Source organism: Diadema setosum, chromosome 14 (assembly GCF_964275005.1).
Source record: "Diadema setosum chromosome 14, eeDiaSeto1, whole genome shotgun sequence".
NCBI classification, from domain to species: domain Eukaryota; kingdom Metazoa; phylum Echinodermata; class Echinoidea; order Diadematoida; family Diadematidae; genus Diadema; species Diadema setosum.
In genome coordinates this window covers 26,565,341-26,587,801 of record NC_092698.1, presented here as the reverse complement: position 1 = coordinate 26,587,801, position 22,461 = coordinate 26,565,341, and the positions used below count along the sequence as shown (strand labels likewise).

General features: G+C 37.2%; 1 protein-coding gene across 1 annotated transcript in view; it reads left to right on the top strand.

Moving 5' to 3' along the window:
• LOC140237414 (uncharacterized) overlaps positions 1–22,047 on the top strand; it is a 144,561-nt gene extending 122,514 nt beyond the window's left edge. The window contains exon 41 of the mRNA XM_072317334.1: positions 21,850–22,047. Coding sequence (XP_072173435.1) covers positions 21,850–22,040 — 191 coding nt within the window. The 3' untranslated portion in view covers positions 22,041–22,047. The remainder of the gene's footprint in view (positions 1–21,849) is intronic.
• Positions 22,048–22,461: the final 414 nt, after the last annotated feature.

Sequence of the window (22,461 nt, the reverse complement as noted above, 5' to 3'; positions counted from 1 at the left end):
CTTTTATTTACCTTGAAAGAGTGTTAATGTTGACCCCTATCTGCATTACATTCTTGCAGGTGTCAAATGAAAAAGGTTGATTTTTTACTGTGTGATATTTGACATCCTGTTCCTGGGGTACTTGATGCCATGATCGTGACATTAGCAAGGAACTGTCCTCCCTTGGGATCTGGCATGTGGCGTGGAAAACAACATGAATATCTGAAAAAAAGGCTTTCTCTCAGATTTTGTTTTTGCGTCACACAAAACAGTGTCCTCAGATTTGCCGGCTTTGGCAACCTTTCTAACCCTGCTTTTATCTATGCGAAAAATATTGACAATTAATTTTTCTCACTCATAAGGCAGGTGTAAGAGCTTATTTTCTTATCAATACCTCAGGTTTGTTCTGATTTCTCTCCGTTATGCACCTGATGGCCATTCGTCACTGTCGTAGTTGAAAGCCTTCATTTCTCACCCCACTATGCCTCTGATGCATCAGTCGGTCAATTTTGAGTGGCAAAAACAGGTGTTAAGGCTGCCACTGGGCAGGGAGCCAGCAGTGGCCAGATTGACCAGAGTAGCCCCGGCAGACGTCCAGGAGCGACCTTTTTATCGCGATATCAAACCAAGCGACAGATACAGTACAAGTGATGCGAGAGTGAGCTTGATGTACTTCGTGAGCTTTTGCAAATCAGAGGGCACAGACACTCGCTACTGGCTCATGTCTCAGTATTTTGAATGTAGGCAACCGGTCGCGAAAGTGCTCGCACCCACAAGAGCAGTTATTGAGAAATCTGCCAAATTTTCTCAGGGATTTTCTCCAAAGTCATCAACAAAGAAATTAGGCAAGACATTATGGAGACTTGATAAGATAAGAAGATGTTGAGTTGGCACCAGCTGGCAGTATTTCCTGTGTGTGATTTAACTCATCCAGAAAGTCTCATGCAGAAAGTAAACTTGACTATGTGTAAGTACATACTAGAGACAAGTGCTGGTGGACCAGGTACCTATAGGTATTGCACACAGCTCATGCCGTATTTGAAGTCTCCAAATGCCGACCTAGCCACATTTAACCCATGGCCTCTGGGAACCTCATCTGCTCCGTGTAAAGTCTGTTGGTACCTTGAGAGTCATGTAGGGAATGACTTAATGACACAGAGAGTTGGTGTCATCAGCTTAGCATTGTGGAGTTGTTGTTAAGGTAAACTAATCTGTGCACACCAAGCTTGCAACAGGGCAAAAAAAAAAAGTTAAGTCCATTAGTTCTGTTCACACACACTTGAGATTATTGTTGATTTTTAATTAAGTTTAAACCTTTACATCACAATGCAAAAACCATTTATTCATGTGTGTGTGTGCGTGGGTGGACACACAAAAAAAGTGTTAACTGTCACAGTATGCATCACGATGCAAAAGTTGGTCTAGCTTGATCTTTTTTCTTTAAACTCTTGCTATGATTTGCCCTGAGTGGTGTGCAGCCAAAGGTTCTTTTTTTTTTTTTCTTTTGCATGTATGAATGGTAGGAAAGAAAAAAAAGGTGGATTTTCACATTTTCACATTGCAATGTAACATGTAATTCCTGTATGTGACTGTGGTTATTCTGAGCAGTTGATGATTTTCTCCATTTGAATTTAATGTCCACAAGATAGTTTCACATGCTTGGTTTCTTGACATATCTCACAAAGAGCTATAGTTATAAATATAGACAATTATAGAGATGGATACCAAGGGCGGATCCAGGAATTCCGTAAAGAGGGCGCCTCTACGAAATTAAAGGAGGGCGCATGCACTCCTCCCATTTCATTTCTTTTTATTTCTTTTGAATTATTTTGTTTTAACAACAAAAATAAAGGTGGGGGCGCATGGCCGGTGCGCTCCCCCCTGGATCTGCCACTGGATATTGTGGTGTACTCTCCCCAAAACACTGTCAAAAATCAAGAGAGAGAGAGAGAGAGAAAACAGAATGGATCAGGAAGGGGGAATGGGTACATTATATATCAAGCATCACAGTGCTGGAGAATGTTGTGAATCTACTCTCGCTCATATCACCCAACTTTTTTCCAAAATGTCTTGTGTACAATAATGCCATGTACAATATGATATTTCCCTTTAAGTGGCATCCCATTAAAAACACATAGTTATTTTACACGTCCAATTTTTACCCTTGTCAGTTTACACTTGTCTTCACTTTTCATTAATTAAAACAATTAGTTTGATGAAATTTACCATAATCAGCCTGCAACCTTGCATGGAATGTGCTCCTAAATTACAAAAAAAAAAAAAAAAAAAAAAAACTCTCCCATCAATCTAAATGTATACAGGCATGAAATTGACGTAAGAGCACTTGAAGCAACATGACCTTGGTTGTAATGGAGTTTGCCAAATAGGTATCAGTAATGCATTGCATAATGTTATGTTCATTTTTTTTTTCTTCTTCATGCTTTGTTCTGTGTTCTGATCTTTTCAACCCCACCTACATGTATGCCGAGATGTACATATATAACCTCATAAAATGTAGCTATCATCATGAGCTCCGGAATGTGCTACATGCATCATGAAACTAATGTGTTGAAAAGTGCGCTGTCTACTTAAGGGCGTTTCTGATGTCACAACAGTTATTGCAATTTGTAACAACAACAACAATATGCTTTGCACCCGATGGACTGGATATGATAGTTTCAAGGATATCTACTGTCATGTGTGATTCACAAGACTGATAGCACATGAAAGGCATAATGTCTAGATATTAATAACTACTATGAGAGTGAAAACTTTCATGAGATCAATATTCTTGCACTGGGTCAATTGCATTGAATTCAACGAGTTTATGATTCTACAGATGAATATACTTTATGGATATTAGTTGATATCTCTAAAAGTATCACTGATGACGTTACTCTTACAGTAGTTCAGCTGGACATGAAATCCTTAAAAATGTCTAGACCTTCACAGTAACTTAACATCTACCCAAGATAGCGTCACTGGTTAGGTAACATTCTTCTTAGGTCGACCACGACCAGGAAAATAAATCTCACTAGCTTGGATGACATTTTACGAGGAGAAAAAGTTGATTCACAAGCCCCACTTCTAAAAAACATTTACTTAAATGTTTGTAAGACATCAATGTTGATATTGCTTGAGAGTACCGTGTTATTGTGTTTTGTGCAGTTAGAAGGGCTTAGCAGTGATTGGCAGAAACAGTGTCCATCTCTACTCGTAATATCTTATCTATTTTTTGTCAGTGCTAGTGACTGCAATAGAGGCACAACATTCAGTTGTCAAGAGAAAAACGAGCTTTACAATTTCCTAAATGTTATTTGATCTATTCATGGGCAGCTGTTTTGGTGTGATGAAAGTCGTTTGAAAATATCAATTATAATTTATAACAAAAAATGATAATTTAGAGCAAAAGTACAGAATGATCTATGAGCAAGGGAGAATGTCCTACAATATGTAAACTTTTTCTTACACTGCCACACTGCACTGGTGGACCTGTAAATGTAAGCAAATAGACAAACAAACAGTGTGTTCACTCTATCAGTGAAATAATTAGGAATCTGTAAAGACAACACTATGCATGAATGTAAAATCTTTGCTGAAACTGAGTTGTGAGTCATCTTGCTAATCTCTGTTACATTCCAATTTGTAAAACCATCCAGCGTTCTTGTTTCATTTCAGAAGAAATTATCTTCTCCCGACAGAAAATGTGTTAGTCTTTGAGATTTTATATTGCATCCATCAAATGTTATTACATTTTAGAAGATATTGTTTTTTTTGATCCACACCAACCCAGCAGAGCCCTACTTTAAGAGAGAGCACCGTTCACACTTGAGAATGAGGGGTGAATATGGTTACCCCTAAATGACCCCAGGTTGCGATGACATGAATGTTGCATTGTCAAAAAAAAAAACAAGGAAAAAAGTCACAAACTAGGACAAGCTCCCATTGAAACTCCAGATCAAAGGCCTACCTCATCACTGACACACCATGACAAAAGTTAAACCATTAGAATATACTCTTGGGGGGAGAAATGTCGAGTGTGTCCCAGCCGCGGGGTGAGATTAGCCTTTCAGAATTTTTACAGTTGCTCCACATCTCGTATTGTTAAATGTCAGGGATCTATTTTTGACAGAATGTTTTGGTGCTTTTCATACAATTGTCCACTGACAATTAGTGAAAGAATAATATTTTGCCATAAACATTAAATATTTCCATAGTGTTTATATTTTTTTTTTTTTTTGGGGGGGGGGGGGCAAATTTCACACTCCACTTAAAGGCATAATTTACCATTTGCAGATGAAACAGCATTAGTGCTTTAAGATAGTTCTAAAATGTGAGTTATGGATAGAAACAACCACTGTAAAAATTTGAATCCGTGTAATCAATATCAAATATTGTTAAATACACAAAATGTGAACAGTAGCTATAATAAAAATGTGTACAGACTAAACTGCATACAGTTACGTGTATGGTTTATTGAGAAAAATACTGATATAGTTTGGCATTATTGCGAAAATCTTACAAACTGTATGTGGTAGGATGTTTTGTAATACAACAGACCTACACATATGCATCAAATGTGATATCAACATCTTTTAAATCACTGCTCCCAAAGGTAAACTGGACCTTTAACCCATTGAGGATGGACTGATTTTGCCACAACACGCATTTCCCATAGACACCTGCCGGAGTATTCTTGGGACTTGTCTTCAACGAGTCTTCAACTAGCTTGCGTATAACAATATACAATTGTTTCTGGAAATTATCTAACTAATCTAAATCTAATAATCTGATTTACAAAAATACTTTTGTCTGTACAATTATAAATAAATGAAGTTTACTGGCATTGGTTCAGTGCTGCCTCCATCCCCATAGAAAACATAATTGCACAAAAGTTTCCACTTTACAGTATTTTTCAAAAAGGTTTGAAAATTTTGCCATTAAATTCTTCAGATGAGGGATACATGATTTTCTTAAAGCGCACTATCAGTGAAACGTTACAACACAGTGCTATCTGATTTTGGATTGGCTGTGCAGTATTTGATGTAGGATTAATTTTGTTTTTCATTAGCAATGATGACAGAAAGCTGTACAAAGCTTGGGAGGGAAAAAAACACTACAATTCTTTTTCTTCACAAAATTACTGTTGGCTTTATAGCTTAGTTGTGAGAGTTTTCTCTTCCTCGGTAATTACTGTTATGACTCTTTTTTTTTTTAAGAATATCTATTTTTTTTAAATATCTATTCAGTATATATCATAATTGCTGCCATGCTTGGCTGTTTTTATTGAATGTTTTAATGTAATGAATATCAGAAATGAATGTATTTAGTTTGTTGGGGGGGGGGGGGGAGGGGGGAGGGAAGTGAATGGGAATGAGTACCATAATACAATATTCCAGTCCAATATTCTAGTCATGTTGTTACTTTCAGTGTTTTTGTATTTCAGGTGAGCGGAACGCAGTGTGGATGAAACTCATATTACCCTATGTCAATAGTGTGTGAGTCTTTGAACAGCTGTATCAATTCTGCTCATGCCCCAAATGTAGCTGAAAGAAAAAGCAAACTTCTCTGCCATGTCCCACTCCCAACCACCCTCCGCCGGCCCCCCCCCCCCCCCCCCCAAATGTGTCACACTCCACTCATTCAATTACATGCAATGATCCCATCTCGCTCAAAACAAAGACGCATCCATTCGCTGGAGGTGAAACCAATTACTGATAAACACTGGTGTGAATTACGGAGTTGAGAGCGTGATACACCTGGCTGTTCAATATTCATAGAGTTCTTTATTATCCAGTGTAAGGCATCACCGTACAGAAATTTATTACAGGTGCAAAAAAGTTGCAATGTGTGGCAAAAGCATGAGCAGCTTTGATTTTTTTTTTTTTTTGTCATGCTCTCCATCTATGCACTGAATTCTTACATGAAACGTAAGCCATGTTCAGACGTATTTTCTAGTCGGAGTAAAATCTTATGGTGCAGCAATTAGAATTCAAATTTATGCTATCTTACCACGACCCTGTGTCCACACGACGGTCATTGGAAGAAACTCAGACTAATTTACCACGGCCTTCGTGGGGATCACCGTGGAGGATCGGTGTAACTTCCGGAAATGGTAGCACCGCGCAGGTCGACCATACCATTGTTTTGTTTTGTTTTGTTTCTTTTTTCTTTTTTTTTACCAGCGGTATTTACCTTTTCCATTCTTGTTGATGAGAATTTCTGAGCGCTATGAGCTTCTCAGTTGTGATCGACTATAGGTTAGAATTGTACTGCATGTGCACGTGTACTCGCATTTGAATCCGGAAGTTTTACCTAGGTGGTATAAGGTTAGTAAGGTCATAGATACTCCGAGGGCTTGTCTGCACGGGCAATTTACTCTGACCGGCTAGTCGTGGTAGCGAGATACTCCTGAGAAAACTCAGGAGTATCTTGGTCGGAGGAAGAGGTCGTGGTAAGTTCCTCCGACTTTTCCGACCTACTTCGACCTTTCCTCCGAAGTTACTCCGACCAAGCTTCCTCCGACCCTTCCTCTGAAGTTATTCCGACCAAAACTGCCCTCGTCTGAACACAGCTATAGATTTAACCAGAAATGTATCTAGAGTGCAGCATTTATCATGAAGCAGCATAAAATCTGCATAGACAATTTACTCTCTACAACAGTTATACGTATCTGCAAGTATTGTTTATAATTTTTTTTAATGCTATAGATTTCTCTCCTTGTTTTAAGTTCTTTTTTTAGAGAATGAAATGTTGTTGGATTTTTTATATTTTTTTTATATTTTTCATTATCTAAATATATGTATTCGTCAGTTTTCTTCATCTCTGTCCCAGTTCTTGAAGGCCTGTATCTCACCTGCCCCATATCTCACCTGCCCCATGTGAGTACAATTTAATAGACTCTATGCAGAGAGGGCATTTTTGTTGTGTGTGTGTCTTTGAATCACACAGATGACAATAGGCGCAGTCACACTGGCAAAAGATTGTGAAGTTTAAGATTGCAATCTTTAAGATCTCGAAGTTTTGCCAGTGTGACCACAAACTTCCCACTCAAACTAGGGATATTTCCCCCACCCCTAAAAGCCTCAATCTTTTGCCAGTGTGAATGCTAGAAACTGAAATTTCACGAAGTTTTTCACTTGACCAGTCCACTACCTATTTGTGGGCGGTGCCTGCAAAGCGCACAGCCATTGTGATGTGCGGGGGTCCGTTTCATGAAAGTCTTCAGAGAGACTTCCTCTCTCCTAAGTCACAGTTAGGAGAGACCTTGTTAAAAACCATTTCATGAAAAAGCTATCGCATAAATCTATCTCATAAACTCACACTTAGGAGAGACTTTTTCTAGAAACCATTTCATGAACAAAGCTAGCACATGAAGTCTCTCCTAACTTGGCAAAGCTATCACATAAATCTAGGAGTGGTCAGGAGCACTCCTAGATTTATGTGATAGCTTTTTGAGAGAGTCATTGTATCAAACTTCTTTCTCATTTTTGGAGTAATTGACCCCAAATTTGGCATGTGTGACCGCTGTCAAAGGTAGATGTGCCAAGACACCTTTTTCGTTAGTATCACATAATGCGTTGCCATGGCAACGGCAAATTTTCATAAAAATTACACAAATTGTTGTGTATCGAACTACTACTCTCAGGTTTAAAGCAATGCAGTTGAAATTCAGCATGGAATCAGATCAATGTAATGTGTAGTTGTGCAAGACACTTTTTTTCCCGTGTGTGGGTGTGAAGAAATCTGTTGCCATGGCAAGAACAGTTTTTTCTATACCAATCATACAAAGAAATATGTGGATTGACCTAACTTCCTTAGTTTTTTAGAATTTGACCTAAATTTTGGCACATGTGACCGCTACAGTATGTAGATGTGCAAAACTAATCTTTTGTTGATGTTGAACAATGCGTTGCCATGATAACAGCATTTTTTTCACTTAAAAGCATCTAAAAATATTGTGAATTCAGATAAATTTGTCAGTCTTTGAGCATATGGCTTGAAATTTGGCACATGTGACCAGTATAGTACGTAGATGTGCAAACTTCATTTTTCGTCATTATTGAACAATGCGTTGCCATGGTAACAACAGACTTTGAATAAAAAGCATACAAAACTATTTTGGATTCAGCCATCTCCCTCAGCTTTTGAGCATTTGGCTTGAAATTTGGCACATGTGACCATTATGATATGTAGTTGTGCAAACTTCATCTTTCATAGATATGGAACATTGTGTTGCCATGGTAACAGCATTTTCAATGAATATAATGCAAACAAACTGGATTCAGTTTACTCCTTCAGTATTTGAGCATTTTACTTGAAATTTGGCACATGAGACTGCTAAAGTACATTGACTGATGTGCGAATTTCTTCCTTGATCGTTGTCAATGTGTTGCCATGGTAACAGTATTTTGAATGAAAATCATATTAAAATACTGTGGATTCAGCTAACTTCCTCAGCTTTTGAGCATTTGACTTGATATTTGACACATGTGACAGCCATAATATGTATTTGTTTTTCTTTCAAATTTTCTTTTGTTAATATTGAACATTGTGATGCCATGGTAACATCATTTTTTTTAATGAAAATCGTAGGACTTACCAGTTTATTCATCTAACTCCCTCAGTTTTTGAGCACTTGATTTGCGATACGTAATTATGACACATATGACGAACAGAATTTTTTAATAAACAAAACACAACTTTATTCAATGTTGAACAATGCGTTGCCATGGTAACAACTTTTTTTAAAAATAAAACCGTATAAAGTTAGTGCTGGTTGAACGAACTCCCTCAGTTGGAGGTAGGGTTAAAAATCACAATGAGTGATAGTTCTAGTTTCTGCAGGTATTCATGGTTTCATACTTGGATTTGAGTTTACTCATCAATTGCCACAATTGAAACACATTTCATTTAAAGGCGCAGAATGACAAGCGCCGATAATGATTCAATTATTTAATTCATTCACTGCTATCAATTTCATACTCATTAATACAAGTTCTACACAATTTAACTACATGTCATGTGACAGATTATGTAACTGCAGAAACTATTGAAACAGTTGTTGCTGTCAAATTTTCATATTCTGGTTGCCTGATTCATTGGAAAATCTGATCTTGAAAACATGTATTTCATTATTCAATATCGTCATAATCACAGCACAATTATCATAACCACAATGATGATACTGATAAGAGTCTTTGTGAAATTATTATCACTCACAGTATTTTCTGGTATTACACTCTACTTCATTTCTACATTATAAGCTATTCTTAATTCTATCTTTCTGATCAAATTATAATTGCCCGCATAGATATAATTTTCTAACTTGGTTACTTAAAGTTTGCCGTCACACGCCTGGAAACAATAACAAAAATAATGCACTGCAACATTCACTGATGTATTTCTGTTTGGATCACTTATACCTCAACACATCTTTCATAATCATTTGAAATATTTTCATGGTTTATTAATCAAATTGTGAAAGCAGCTGAACTTCAAGCAATTCTATAATTGCAAATATTTTGTAAGCATACAATGATATGTGTTGCAATCAACTCTTTTTGCACTCTGAGGTTCCCTACATCAGAATACTAATTATGATAATAGTACTAATAATAATGACCTTGTCTACTACACAATAGCTTTTATTCATCAAAGCAATCAGAAATCAGACTGTTATGTGCTGACAGAGATTTGCATTTGTCCATTTTGAAATGGTTTCTTCTGTAGCATTTCATTAGTGGTTTCTTAGTATCTTGCAAAAAGTTAAAAGCTCAATCCTCTTTCTGAAAGAGCAGACTCTAAGATTTAAAATGATGTACAACTCGATTCAGATGGACTCTCCTAACCTATCTAAATATTAGAAAAGCACAACCTCTGCAAAATCATAATCCTTTCCATGTTAGTTCCGACTTCCAGTTGTTTTGCTGGTTGTGAGACATTGATGTGTACACTATGTAAAAGATTACAGCCGAAATAATTAATGAAATCATCGTGATGTTCATATTATTTCACACTGTATTTTACAAATGAATAATTTCATTCTTTCAGAATGGTCCATTATAATGAGGAAGAGATAGGCGTAAAAAGGATCACGATTTCCACCATGTCGTGTACCTTTCAAGAACGCATGTACAAAATGCGAAGAGATTTTGGGGACAAAAATACAAAATGCATTTTCAACCCCTGCTGGTGCAAACATCATGGAATACAGCCTAGATAATTAATGTAATCATCGCGATCCCGCTGGGCGCACACATTGTAAAATAAGTTGAATAATGCATGTTACTCTGCTTGCACCCATGTTCAGAGAAAAAAAGTAACAAATGTTTTTAATACAATGTGATTTTGTTTATTAAAATTTTATACTGTGTTTCACAAATGATATTTTCATTCTTTCAGAATGGTTCAATACACAAGGAAGAGATAGGTGTAGAAGGGATTACGAATTCAACCCTGCCGTGCACTTTTCAAGAAGGCATGCACGACACACGCGAAGAGATTTTTCGGAAGAAAAACAAAGAACGTGTTTTCAACCCCTTCTTTTTTTATTCTTTTGGTATCAACTCACAAATGATTCCTTTTTATTCTTTTTCAATAATAATGATCCATTTACTTGTACAATAACAACACAAAGACTGCTCATAAGTTTGATTGCTTGTTATATGTGAATCCATGCTTATATTTTCTTTGTTTTTAGTGCGTACGGTATAACGAGGAACCGGTTATAACGAGGCAATATTGGCGGTCCCACAGACCTCGTTATAATGGGGTTTCACTGTATATACATTGATTTTTTGAAAGATTAAATCCATATATATATATATATATATATATATATATATATATATATTCACAGCAGTAAAAACTATCATATGTTGCATTCAACCTGTCTGCATCACCCTCAGCAAGCTCCATACCTTGAGAATCTATATGAAAGAAAAAAGAAAGAAAGGAAAAAAGAAATACAAATATGGAAAAACAAATATTGGTTACATACTGAAATTTCATGACATGAAATTCATCCCCTCTGCCTGACATTATATAGAGTGTTAAGATATGTGGGCTTACAGTTGAATGAATACACACACAACTGGCACACATATCATTACACAGAACTACTTTTCAGCAATTTCTTATACAGTATATTAGAAACAGTTTAACAGCATCTACGAAAAAAAAAAACTAAGAAAATCGTCTGGGATGTCATACACAAGAATTAGTGTAGCGGATTCTTCCTGATAACCAAAAAGGTGTGACACAGACTCAAAATGAGAATGTGATTGTGACTTTAAACACTCCTCTGACAGAACGTTATACATTCATGACTTTTTAAAAAGGATTGTAACTTATGTCAAGCAAGCTGGGGGTTCCAAAATAAACAGAAATATGATTCAATGGGTTATGCAACAAATCAGCTGCATTGCTATGTTAGTGCGTTAATCAACTAATGTGAGCCGTACTGAATTCCCAATTGTGGCTGATATAGACATAAACATTAAATCAACTCCCAACTGGGGTGTATAAATGCACTAATTTCTTCATTTCTTGGGTGGAACAGTTCACATATAGAGGTGACATGGTTTGTCCACCAAGTCTACAATAATTGCTAATTCAATAAGAAAGACCGAATTACCTGTAACTGATATGTCATCGACAGAGGTTGCCTTTTTTCAGCTGTTATTCAAGTTGTTTATTTTGTAAAATCTTTATACTTTCAGGTTTGATTTGAGAAAATCATACCTGTGTTCTGTTGTAGATAGATGCTGCTATACAGTTCGTAGTCCAATTGCAGTCTGACTCTGACCTGGGTGAAGTTCAGCTGCAATTATCTGTCCCAAGGCTTGGTGAGGTTCAGCTCTCTTCAGGTGTGCAAACATAAGAACAGTTAAATACCATACAAACAGAAACATCAGATGCACAAATGGGATAGTTGGAAAATATCTGAGATGGGTGTACATCTTTATTAAAACAAGCAATAGCAACAAAATGTTCATCAATGGTTATCAATTTTGTAAGATATATTATGTGAACGACAAGTTGTAATTGCCAGTTTTTAAAGTTTGAATCACTATGTAATGACCTCCTGTTAGCAAATTGTAAGAGTATGAGGTAGTTTTAGTAATGAATGAGAGGGGAAATTAATAACAAGCATTCACTTTAGATGATCAAGATAACGTGATTTCTCAACTTGCTTCAATAGCTAAAAATAATTATTTAACATACCAAATGAAGATGGTGGAATATCCATAACAATGTCACTTGACTTTTCCATTTGCATTTTGCCCCCAGTCCTTAACTCTGAACTGGATGAAGTTTACCTGTTGTCTGGTCCTTGGCTGTTTGGAGTTTATTCAATATACAAGAACAGTTAATATCTTACAAACAAAACACAGAGTGCAGGACATGGGACATTAGAAAGTATATGTATGTTAGAGATGGGTGCTTAGCCTTTGCTATAACAACCTATAGAAATCAAATTGAAAAGCCCTACCATTGATTTTGAAAGACTGAATTCACTAGTATCTCCTGATAAGCTGTAAATAGGACATTTCACAGTTTAAAATGATTAGCTGTGTCAAATATTCTTGTTTCAAACATTGTAAGAGCATGAGGTTGTTTTGATATTAGAAAAGGGAGAGGGTAATAACAAACAATCATAGTACATTATTAAGATAACGTGATTGTTAAATTTTGTTTCAGGAGCTTGATACATGTAGACATGCAGGTACCCCCCCCCCTCCCCGTTCCATGATTTATCTCTTTTCAATTGGATCAGTGTGCCATATTCTACAGATATTGAAATAAAAAAATGCACACAACAGTTGTTTCTAGAAGGGTCACTATTAATTGGATAAGAATGTTTGTTTTCAATTACCAAGATGGACATTACAGCAAACACTGTTTTCAATATTTCCTGTCTAACACTATTCAACAATTTGATGAACAAATGTAAATAATGTTGTAATTGTAGTATTTGAAAATATATTCATTTCAATAGTTTATTTATTTCCATCATCAAAAAGAAAAGAAAAAGTTGACGTAATCCAAGTGATACAATTTTACAATTTTTTCATTTTTCTTAGACTCGTCTGATAAGGGATTTTTTTTTTTCAAATACAATATAAAGTATATGCATGAATGATGTCATAAAAAAGAAACAATGCACTTTGCCATAGCAACAGAAATAGTAAATAATCACAATGATGGAAAACAGTGCTCCACTAAAAATATACATATACAGATATGTTGTCTGCTAAAATAGTATTAGCTGAAATACTTGTATTCTGCTGAAGGTGACCATGCCGGTAGCTAAGTCTCGACGAAGTTCAGTAGCAGTGTAGCTGTGGAGAAGATGGAAGTTCAGCAGTTTGGTTCTGTGTTCAGTGAAGTTCAGCAACTGACTCTGGACTTTGTGAGATGCAGAAGTCTGATTGTAGCAGTCTGACTGATGTTTCATATCTAACACTATAATTAATAATGTGAATACAAAATAGAAAGTGTGTTTTCAAACTGTTGTTTGATTATACAAGATTTTACACAATATCTAGAGTCAGTATAAAATTTGAAATCAGTTTGCATGTTTTTGCAGCTTAAATATATAAAGGACCTTATATTATTATTTTTTTTTTTTGGGGGGGGGAGGATGATAAAAAGACACACTACTAGTATTTGAATTGTCTCAATTCAACATGTGTAAGCCTATAGTTCGGGGTATTAAGACTTCGTGAGGTTCTAGATCTTGTCAATAGGCATCCATGTTGCAAGGTCTACATCTACCTAAGATCTGGTAGTACCAGCTGTACTGTGGCTTCACATTCGGGTTGGTCGCAGTTACAGCCTGAGATGCAGCCACAGTCGGACTCTGATCATCAACTGTTGTCATGTCATCATGAATTAAATTGCTAAAAGAAGTTGTGTAAGCGCTACTACCATCGGAGTATGGACCTATAGAATCTACTAACTGCCTAGATAGATAGCACTATTTAGAAGACCTATTAACTTCTTTACTGATGAGTGATAGGCCTACTGATGTTAGTGATAATGTGTTTAATTAGATCTAGGAATACCAAGGCTAAGGGTCTAGTCTGGTTTACTTATACACCGGATAAGTAGTATCTAGGTCAGTAGGTGCTACTCAAGATCACTATACCACTGGATTCTCACGTTAGATATATGGACATCTGGTTGTATAGCAGTAGAATTCTAGGTTCCATGCCTATGATTCATTAGGTGAACATCATTCTCTATCTATTGCAACACATGCATTGCGATTATAGTGCTGTATGCACTCAGAATTGTTGAAGATAGCTTTCAAGTCTGAACCAAGATCTGAACCATGTTTTCCAATTTATATTCTGTGTAGACCTGGATCTACGTACTACTACTACTACTACTAGTACTTTAGTACTAGATCTAGTCTAACCACTGTCGGACTCTCTAGATAATACTACCGGCCCTAACCCCAGGGCACTCGCTGCAAGTTGTACACAGTGCTTCGCGTTCAGGTTGGTCGTAGTTATAACCCCTAACCCCTAGTACTTTGCAAGTTTTGGTTGTAGACCTATAGTAAGGTTAGTAACATTAGGACTTGTAAACATAACAATGACACACCACACAGGTAAAGTTACAGCCAGTTCTCTGTGACATGCTAACACTAAAGTTCACGTTAGGGCCTACAAACGTTAGGCCTAGGCTAGGCCCATAATTCTGTGGGACAAAATAACCTAGATTTTCCTGACTGAAAAAAACAAACAAACAAACAAACAGATCTTTCCTGTCGATTTGACACAAAACAGAAAATTTGTATCACTTCTGAATACTATCCACACAGCTAGTGTAATTATCTAGACACGTCTTTTCACAAAAAAAAAAAAAAAACAATAAAATGCAGACCAATTCTTAATATGAGATTTCCGGTTACTTATTCGATCTCTTCACTATTCAGGCCTTAATTTACCTGTAATTCACCCATACATGAAGAAATTGGGCAGTTGCTGTCATGAAATATCTGCACGCTAAATATATCATAAAAATCGACCCACAAACATTTCACTAACTATGCTAACAAACTACTTAACTCAGCTTGCTATTTGGTCATTCAAACAAACCGCAATGTGGCTACGTGGAACTATTGTGATAACGCTACTACTGATACGATTAGATCTACATCTAGCTAGCCCTTGGCGAATTGTAGAAGGTTCGAACAAAAATATATCCAAATAATATCACATTATGAATCCACATGCATTACTTTTCAATTGCAGACAGCTTTAAATATACTTACTGATAGAAATGTGTACTAGTAGCGGTGTAGAATGCAACTTGGCCGTAGGATCTTGCCTCCATTGTAGATCTGTAAGTTGCCTCTGCGCTGTATACTATGTGGTAAGCACTATTTAGGCACCTGTCCCGCTTCATCATGAATATTCATCAGGCAGTAAGATACTGTACTAGTAAATGGCAGAACGCTGGATACGTGCCATAGAATGTAAAAACGTATCGCCGGGAAATATAAAAATCTCGAAAAATTGCATCAACGGGGAATGTCAAAACGTCTCGCCGGGAGATGGAAAAATGTTTAGTTTTGCTGGGGAAATGTAAAAATCATGTATTTCCATGGTATTACGGATACATGTAGATGATGAATATTCATGATGAAGCAGGACGGGTGCCCAAATAGTGCTTACCTATCTTATGTAGCGACTGCACACCACATGTAACACAATAGGGAGAACACGTTAATGATATGCTAATGATATGTTAATTAGTATTAACCTCGAAGATGACGATTGAAATAATTAAAGTCTCTCATAGCTTAGGAGAGACTTCGTGAAATGGTTTTTACTTCTCCGTGAAAGTCTCTCCTAGCTATGAGCGACTTTGGCCATTCTAAGATTTCTGTGATAGCTTTTATGTGATAGCTTCATGAAACGGACCCCAGGTGTTTATTGTTACATCACAATCACGAACCATCGGACGGCATACTCTTTTCATCTTTCTTGCATTTATGCACTAATGACTCAAACTTCTCAATCCAAAGATTGAGAAGTTTTGCTGCCAGTGTTGAACGGATGACATGGGGTTGCGAAGACCTAGTGATCTTAAACTTCTCAATATTTTGACCGATCGGTGTGACTGTGTCTATTGACAATGATCAGCTGATGCACTTTGGGTTGCTCTTAGAGTATATTGAGAAAGAATGGTGCATTGGGTAGGAGAAGCTTCTGAGTTATATAATGTAACTGCTCCATTCACAGATACTTTAGTACCTCATTCTTTCTTCATCAATTTCCCTGTACCCCAAGAAGAATTCAAATCTCCTGAGATCTTTCTTCTTTCTTTCTTTCTTTTTTTTTTTGCCAAAAAGCCAAGTACCTATGTACATTTAATATTACAGCAACTGAGGATTTGTCTTTTGATTACATTTTTACCTGTTTCAATTACAAATGTAGACCAAAGAAAAGCAAAAAATATAAGAAAATAAAAACTTGTTTTTTCTTTTCACCTCAAATGAGAAAAATGTAAGCCTAGATGAAAAATACAAAGTCTTCACTGAACACGTTAGGACAATTGTGAAGTTTCTATTTTAGTTACAAGCAATTCACTCTGAAATAATTAGTACACCTTAATGCAGGGGGAGGGAAGAAATTACTTTGGCAGTTCCCATAATTGGAGTTTTCCCCTGGCTGGCTTGATTTAATTGATAATGCCCCCCCCCCCCCCCACACACACACCCCTTAGGTCAAAAACTGGTGCACGAGACATTAATGTTAGGAAGAAATGTGAGATAATGTCCAGTGGGTATGGATTGAGAATGAAGGCTAGTCTTCAGAGATGCAGGCAGTCAGTCACTTCTTCTCTCTGTCCTTTGTGAATGACAGCACAGTTTTTTATGTGCCAGGTAGTTTACTCTGTCTTGGGATAACAAAGCCATTCTAGATTCTGGGACTTTCCAGGGGGAATGATTTAAAATGTGCCTCTGACCACATGAAACTCGCCTTACAGCAAATCTGGTTCAAGATGGATGGATGTTAACCTGTTGAGGACATGGAGATTTTGCCATAACACGCATTTCCCATGGATACCCGCCGGTTAACTGGTTAAGGGAGGGCAGGATGAAGGCTGCTTGAAAAAGCATATAGTACCCTTTCATGGTCCAGAAAATGACTCCAACTTTAAAGTGAAAAACCATTCCATTTATAAGTTGACCACAAAAATCGAAGTGATAAAAATTAAATAGAAGTTTCATCAAAATCAGTGGGTAAAAGCTACAGAAGATTCAAATTTCAAATACTTTAACAGAACATTGGTGAGAACCATGTGAACACCGAAAGGTGGGCCTGTATGATATATAAATAGCCACTAAAATCATCATTATTGTTATTATTGTATGCAAATTAGATATGGCAATGCTCAAAAGTCTCGAGACTACTTTCAGTTATTCATTGTTATACATTGTTGATAAACCATGGGCCAAATTTGTGGATTACAATAATCTCTTTTCTGAGTTCTGTCCAAAATTTTGATAACATTTTGGGAAGAAATTATCAAAAAATCATTATCATTATTGTAATTACATTTAACCACATCATAACAGGGACGAATTAGCATGGGGGTTATCATTGGCCAATCGCTAAGTTTTTGCTGCCATTATAGCAGTGCGTAACTGTACATCTGAAGAACATAAGATGGTTGCACTACACAGTGCCATAACCCAGGGTATGACGGCACCATGGGTTATGGCATGCTGAATCACATACTGAAGTCAACAAGAACATACGATGGGATTGCAGTCTGGAACATTGCTGCAAAGCCAACTCACAAGCACGAACTTGGTTCGGTTGCCTTGCTACTTCGTTATCCCATGTAGTTTCACCCCAGGTCAACTTAGCCAGCTCCTTATACAGTGCGTGACTTCTTGTGTCATACAAAATCATGATTATGTTAATACAATACTAATGCCACATAATCTTCATGTCCTCTTGTGGTGCTTCTTGATATTAATGCAAATCAAAATGCTGCATGGAAAAGACAAATCAGTGTTAAGATAGAACAAGGGAATCATGGAAAAAAAAAAGGAGGAGGGAGGATACCAAATGAAATATTGAATGTGACACATGTTACATTTCATATTGCCATCACGTCAGATAGGCTCACCTAGTGAGCAATTCAAACTGCATTCACGAATTAGAGCGAGGCAATTCTGTCTCAAAAGTATTAAGCGTAAATCATTGTTGTCACAAACAGGGATTTGTGATGGTGTTTCCCCACCACAAAAATTTGTGGTAGTGGGGCCGTTTACGTTCGATAGCAAAGTTTTCGTCACGGAAATGCATCTTTAATGGCGTGTTTGGCAGCTGCGCACCCCAGGCAGCCAGACGTGTCGTTGACTTTGCGGGGAAAGCAATTCTTGAAAGGGTCACAATGATTGTGGGTCAGTTGGCTCTGCATGGAACAGAACTGGGAATGGCCCGGCACAAAGTGGCATACCATGGCATTGCCTAGGTGGATAGAGTATCAACGTATATCTGTGTGTGTGAGTGAGTGTGTTGCATAGAAATCACAACAAATTTCACTTATTACCCAAAAAAAAACATCTTTTTTTTTAATAGCTTGAGGGTGGACAGGAAGGTAACATTATACGTCATTGCCACCGAATTAGCACAGACAGTCTTCGTCTACCATGGACTGTTGTACGTCATTCCGAATGGATGAAATGCAAGAACTCATAGAACAAATCACAATTCTGTGTCACATGTTCCACATGACACTCTATACATCTCTGTTACAAAGAAGCTGCTACACAAAGCAGGCACATGGATCTGGAATACATGTACCTGTACCTTTCTGCCTGTTTAAAAGAGAATGATGATGCAAATCATGATGTTTGATACAGTGACCGCGATCAGACTATACTTCACTGGAATGGGGAATGTGACTCTTTTAACCCGTTGAGGACGAGTCCCGAGTACACTCGGGCAAATGTCTATAAGAAATGATTGTTGTAGCAAAATCAGCCCATCCTCAATATTATTAGAATCTCCCCTGATACAGACAAAACTGGTGAAACAAAAAACAAAAAAAAATGAAAAATCTGCATCACTGTTTTATGTTTATAAAAGTGCTGTTGTGTGAATAAAGTGTTGATCATAATTTCATAAATACCCTTGCACTTCATGTACAAAAAATTATATATATATACATATTTATACATAAATATATATATAATATATATATATATATATATATATATATATATATATATATATATATATATATATATGTATATACATACATACATGTATATAAATACGTATATGTATATACAATGTGTATCTGGTATTTATATGGGGCACAAAAGTTCTCACTCTGCAAATCCTGCACATCTGTGTCTGTTACCCTGTTACATTAGTTCTTTTTTTTTTTCTTTTTTTTTGCATTTGTTTGGCAATGCCAACCAGAATACAGCATTACAAATAATCAATCATTCTGCACAAGAGTTTCAGTGGTTTTCCTGCCAGCCAATTAGACACAAATAGGTCTTTAGAATCAGCCCATACTCTCCCCAGCAGTCATGGCAGTAGAAAGTCTGGACATGAAATTTATGCAGAGTCTACGTAAATGCACACGTCTGATTCTTCATAATGGGTTAGATTTGTATGCGACCAGTGGTGTTAAAGAAGCAGAGAACCAGTTACATCCTACAGGCAACATGGCTTGAGTTGGTAATGAAATATTTACGGAGTTGCTACACAGGCTGACTTCCTCTGACGTCGTAGAGCCAGAAAAGAAAAAAAAAATCACCAGAAAACACAAAAACACAAAAATTTGCCCCATGTGGTTGAGAACTATTGGGTATGGATGAACATGTCAACTTAATCGTGATGCAATATATGTGTAATCTCTTTCTCTCTGCAGAGAGAGAGAAAGAGATTAAACATATATTGCATACGATAAGTTGACATGTTCATCCATACCCAATTGTTCCTACACACATGCGCTTTCGGCAGGTGCAACCGTACCCGATTCATCTTCACAATTCAGATGCAACATTTGTGATTCGTGATCTTCATTATGTCATGAGATTCTCATTTAGCTGTCAAGAGAAGTCCATAAAGATCATCTTTTAGGCAAGAGACCGTGTTGCAGCTCTTTACCCGACAGTAAAGAAAATTAAAAGAACAGAGAAATAAAAATGGTTGATACAATGTGTTGCGTCATGTTAGCCAGGCATCCTACAAGAGGATATCGTGCTTGGTTCAAAAATAGATAGCATTGCAGTGAAGATGTGAAAACGAGTTGATGTGAGTAAGCATGAACATTAACCTCAATCATTGACCATCGGATAATGAATTACTAATCGAGTTTTGGGACAATGAGTATGTCTGTAACTGGTTTTAATCAAAATAACAAAGTTGGCACTTCTTGTATTAAGCAACCTGTCAGAAAAATGAACCAGTGCTTTTAAATAAAACCATCTGCTGATTGATGGAAGAAAAGAAGAGAGAACGGAGAAGGGGTGAGAGGGAGAGAGGGAGCAATACTACTTTGGTTATGCAAAATTCAGCGCTTGAGCACAAAGTGCAGACATTATTGAAAAATTAGGTCACCAAGGTAATATGGAATGCATTATGGAAATGCAACAAATATATTGTCGGTTGAGAATGAAAGGCATTAAGATGGCACAAACACTATGGCTTTATAATGGCAGCTTAATGCCCTTATCATTCTCAACCGACGATATAGATATAGATGATGCCATAACATTGTCTCCCAGATGTCATAATCCTTGTAGCCTGAGTACAGAGCACCTCCATTTACTGACAGCAGAAAGTTTTAGCATTAATAATTCTGTATGTGATTTAGTAACGGTTTATGGGATATCTCTGTTTAATACACTTACTTCATTTTTGTAGAATCTATGAAGGAATGAAATGGCAGTATGAAGCTATAAACAATGGCATTTTCCCAATTTTCTGCATTGAGGTAAATTGTCAGATCAATAAGTCACTGAGAGTTGAAGGGTCCCCTGATGATTTGGAATTAAAGTGATACTGAACGGGTACCCTAACCACAAGATATTTGTCTCATCACATAAAAACCACAGCAAATGAAGTGTGACTTAGTAAAGGCACTGCTGATCAAATGCAGTCTAATTGATCTAAAACGATTGTCCCATGTACAACTTTGGCCATTCCTCCTGTGTGTACTCCCACTTTAAATCCTTCTTGCCCTATTGATTCTGGAGTGTATGAAACTCAAGGCCTTTGCCTAAGAAGTGTGATTTAACATGGGAATGAGTTGCCGACATCCGATCTGTGGACAGTAGAGGCAGTCATCCCCTTGGTTTCTCCTGGACGGTTTGACTTTCAATCGACCCATCTGTTTGGGAAATGTTAGACTTTTAACCACCGGAGAATACAGCTTATCATCTGCCGGATACTGTTGCACATGGATGCCAGCAGTGCCTCTGTTAGGAAAATATTAGATTGAAGCGGAATCTGCTGGATTTCAGAGAGGCCGGTGAAAGATTGAAATAAGCTAGATCTGAAGCCAGTGTGGTTTTCTCCGTCGCAGACAGGATTTTCAGATTATTCATGAATACATGTACCTGTCATAGGTCAGATGGTTCACTGCTGTTGGTATATTGAAATGCACACTTCATAAATTTTTTTCTTCCTTTTTTTTTTTTTTTTTTTTTTTGGGGGGGGGGGGAGGATAAATTGCAAAAGAAAATCCAAAGTAATGACAAATTCATTCTTTCACTGTCAGCCTTTATGATGTTGTTTTCTTTTGTTTACTGTTTTAATTTTTTCTTGATACCTTTTTTTAAATCATCAGTTGTCTCCCATCTTGTTCTTCCAGATACTGGTGTCAGGACAAACGAGCACCCATCCCCTCCTCAGACTCCACCCGGGTCCTCCCTCCGCAACTCCCCAGCCTTGCTGGACGATGAGGGCGACGCCCGGCAACTGCAGAATGCCTCCCCGGGCCATGTGACTAAGGTTTCTCTGAGGTCCACATCGCAGTCGTCTGAACGCGACTTTGTCTCTTAATAGGCATCTGGAAGTGGCATGGAGGTTGTAGCTGTCGTCTCACCCCCCCCCCCCTTCACGCTCCCAGTTTTTATGCCTCCGCAACGAAGTGGCCGGAGGCATTATGTTTTCGGGTCGTCCGTCCGTACGTCCGTCCGTCCCGTTTTGTTTTTGTCGATATCTCAAGAACCGTGTGATGGTTTTACATCAAACTTGGTATGAGGGTATATCCTTGGGGGATAATACTTTGTGTGGATTTTAGGGTCACGGGGTCAAAGGTCAAAGGTCACAGGTTATTTTGTGAAAAAAAAAATTGAAATTTCATGTTTTTCTCCATATCTCGCAAATGGTTCAAGGTATCTTCATAAAACTTAGTATATATGCTTGTACCGATGGGCAGTGATTATCTAGGGAAGTTGGGGTCATGGGTCAAAGGTCAAGG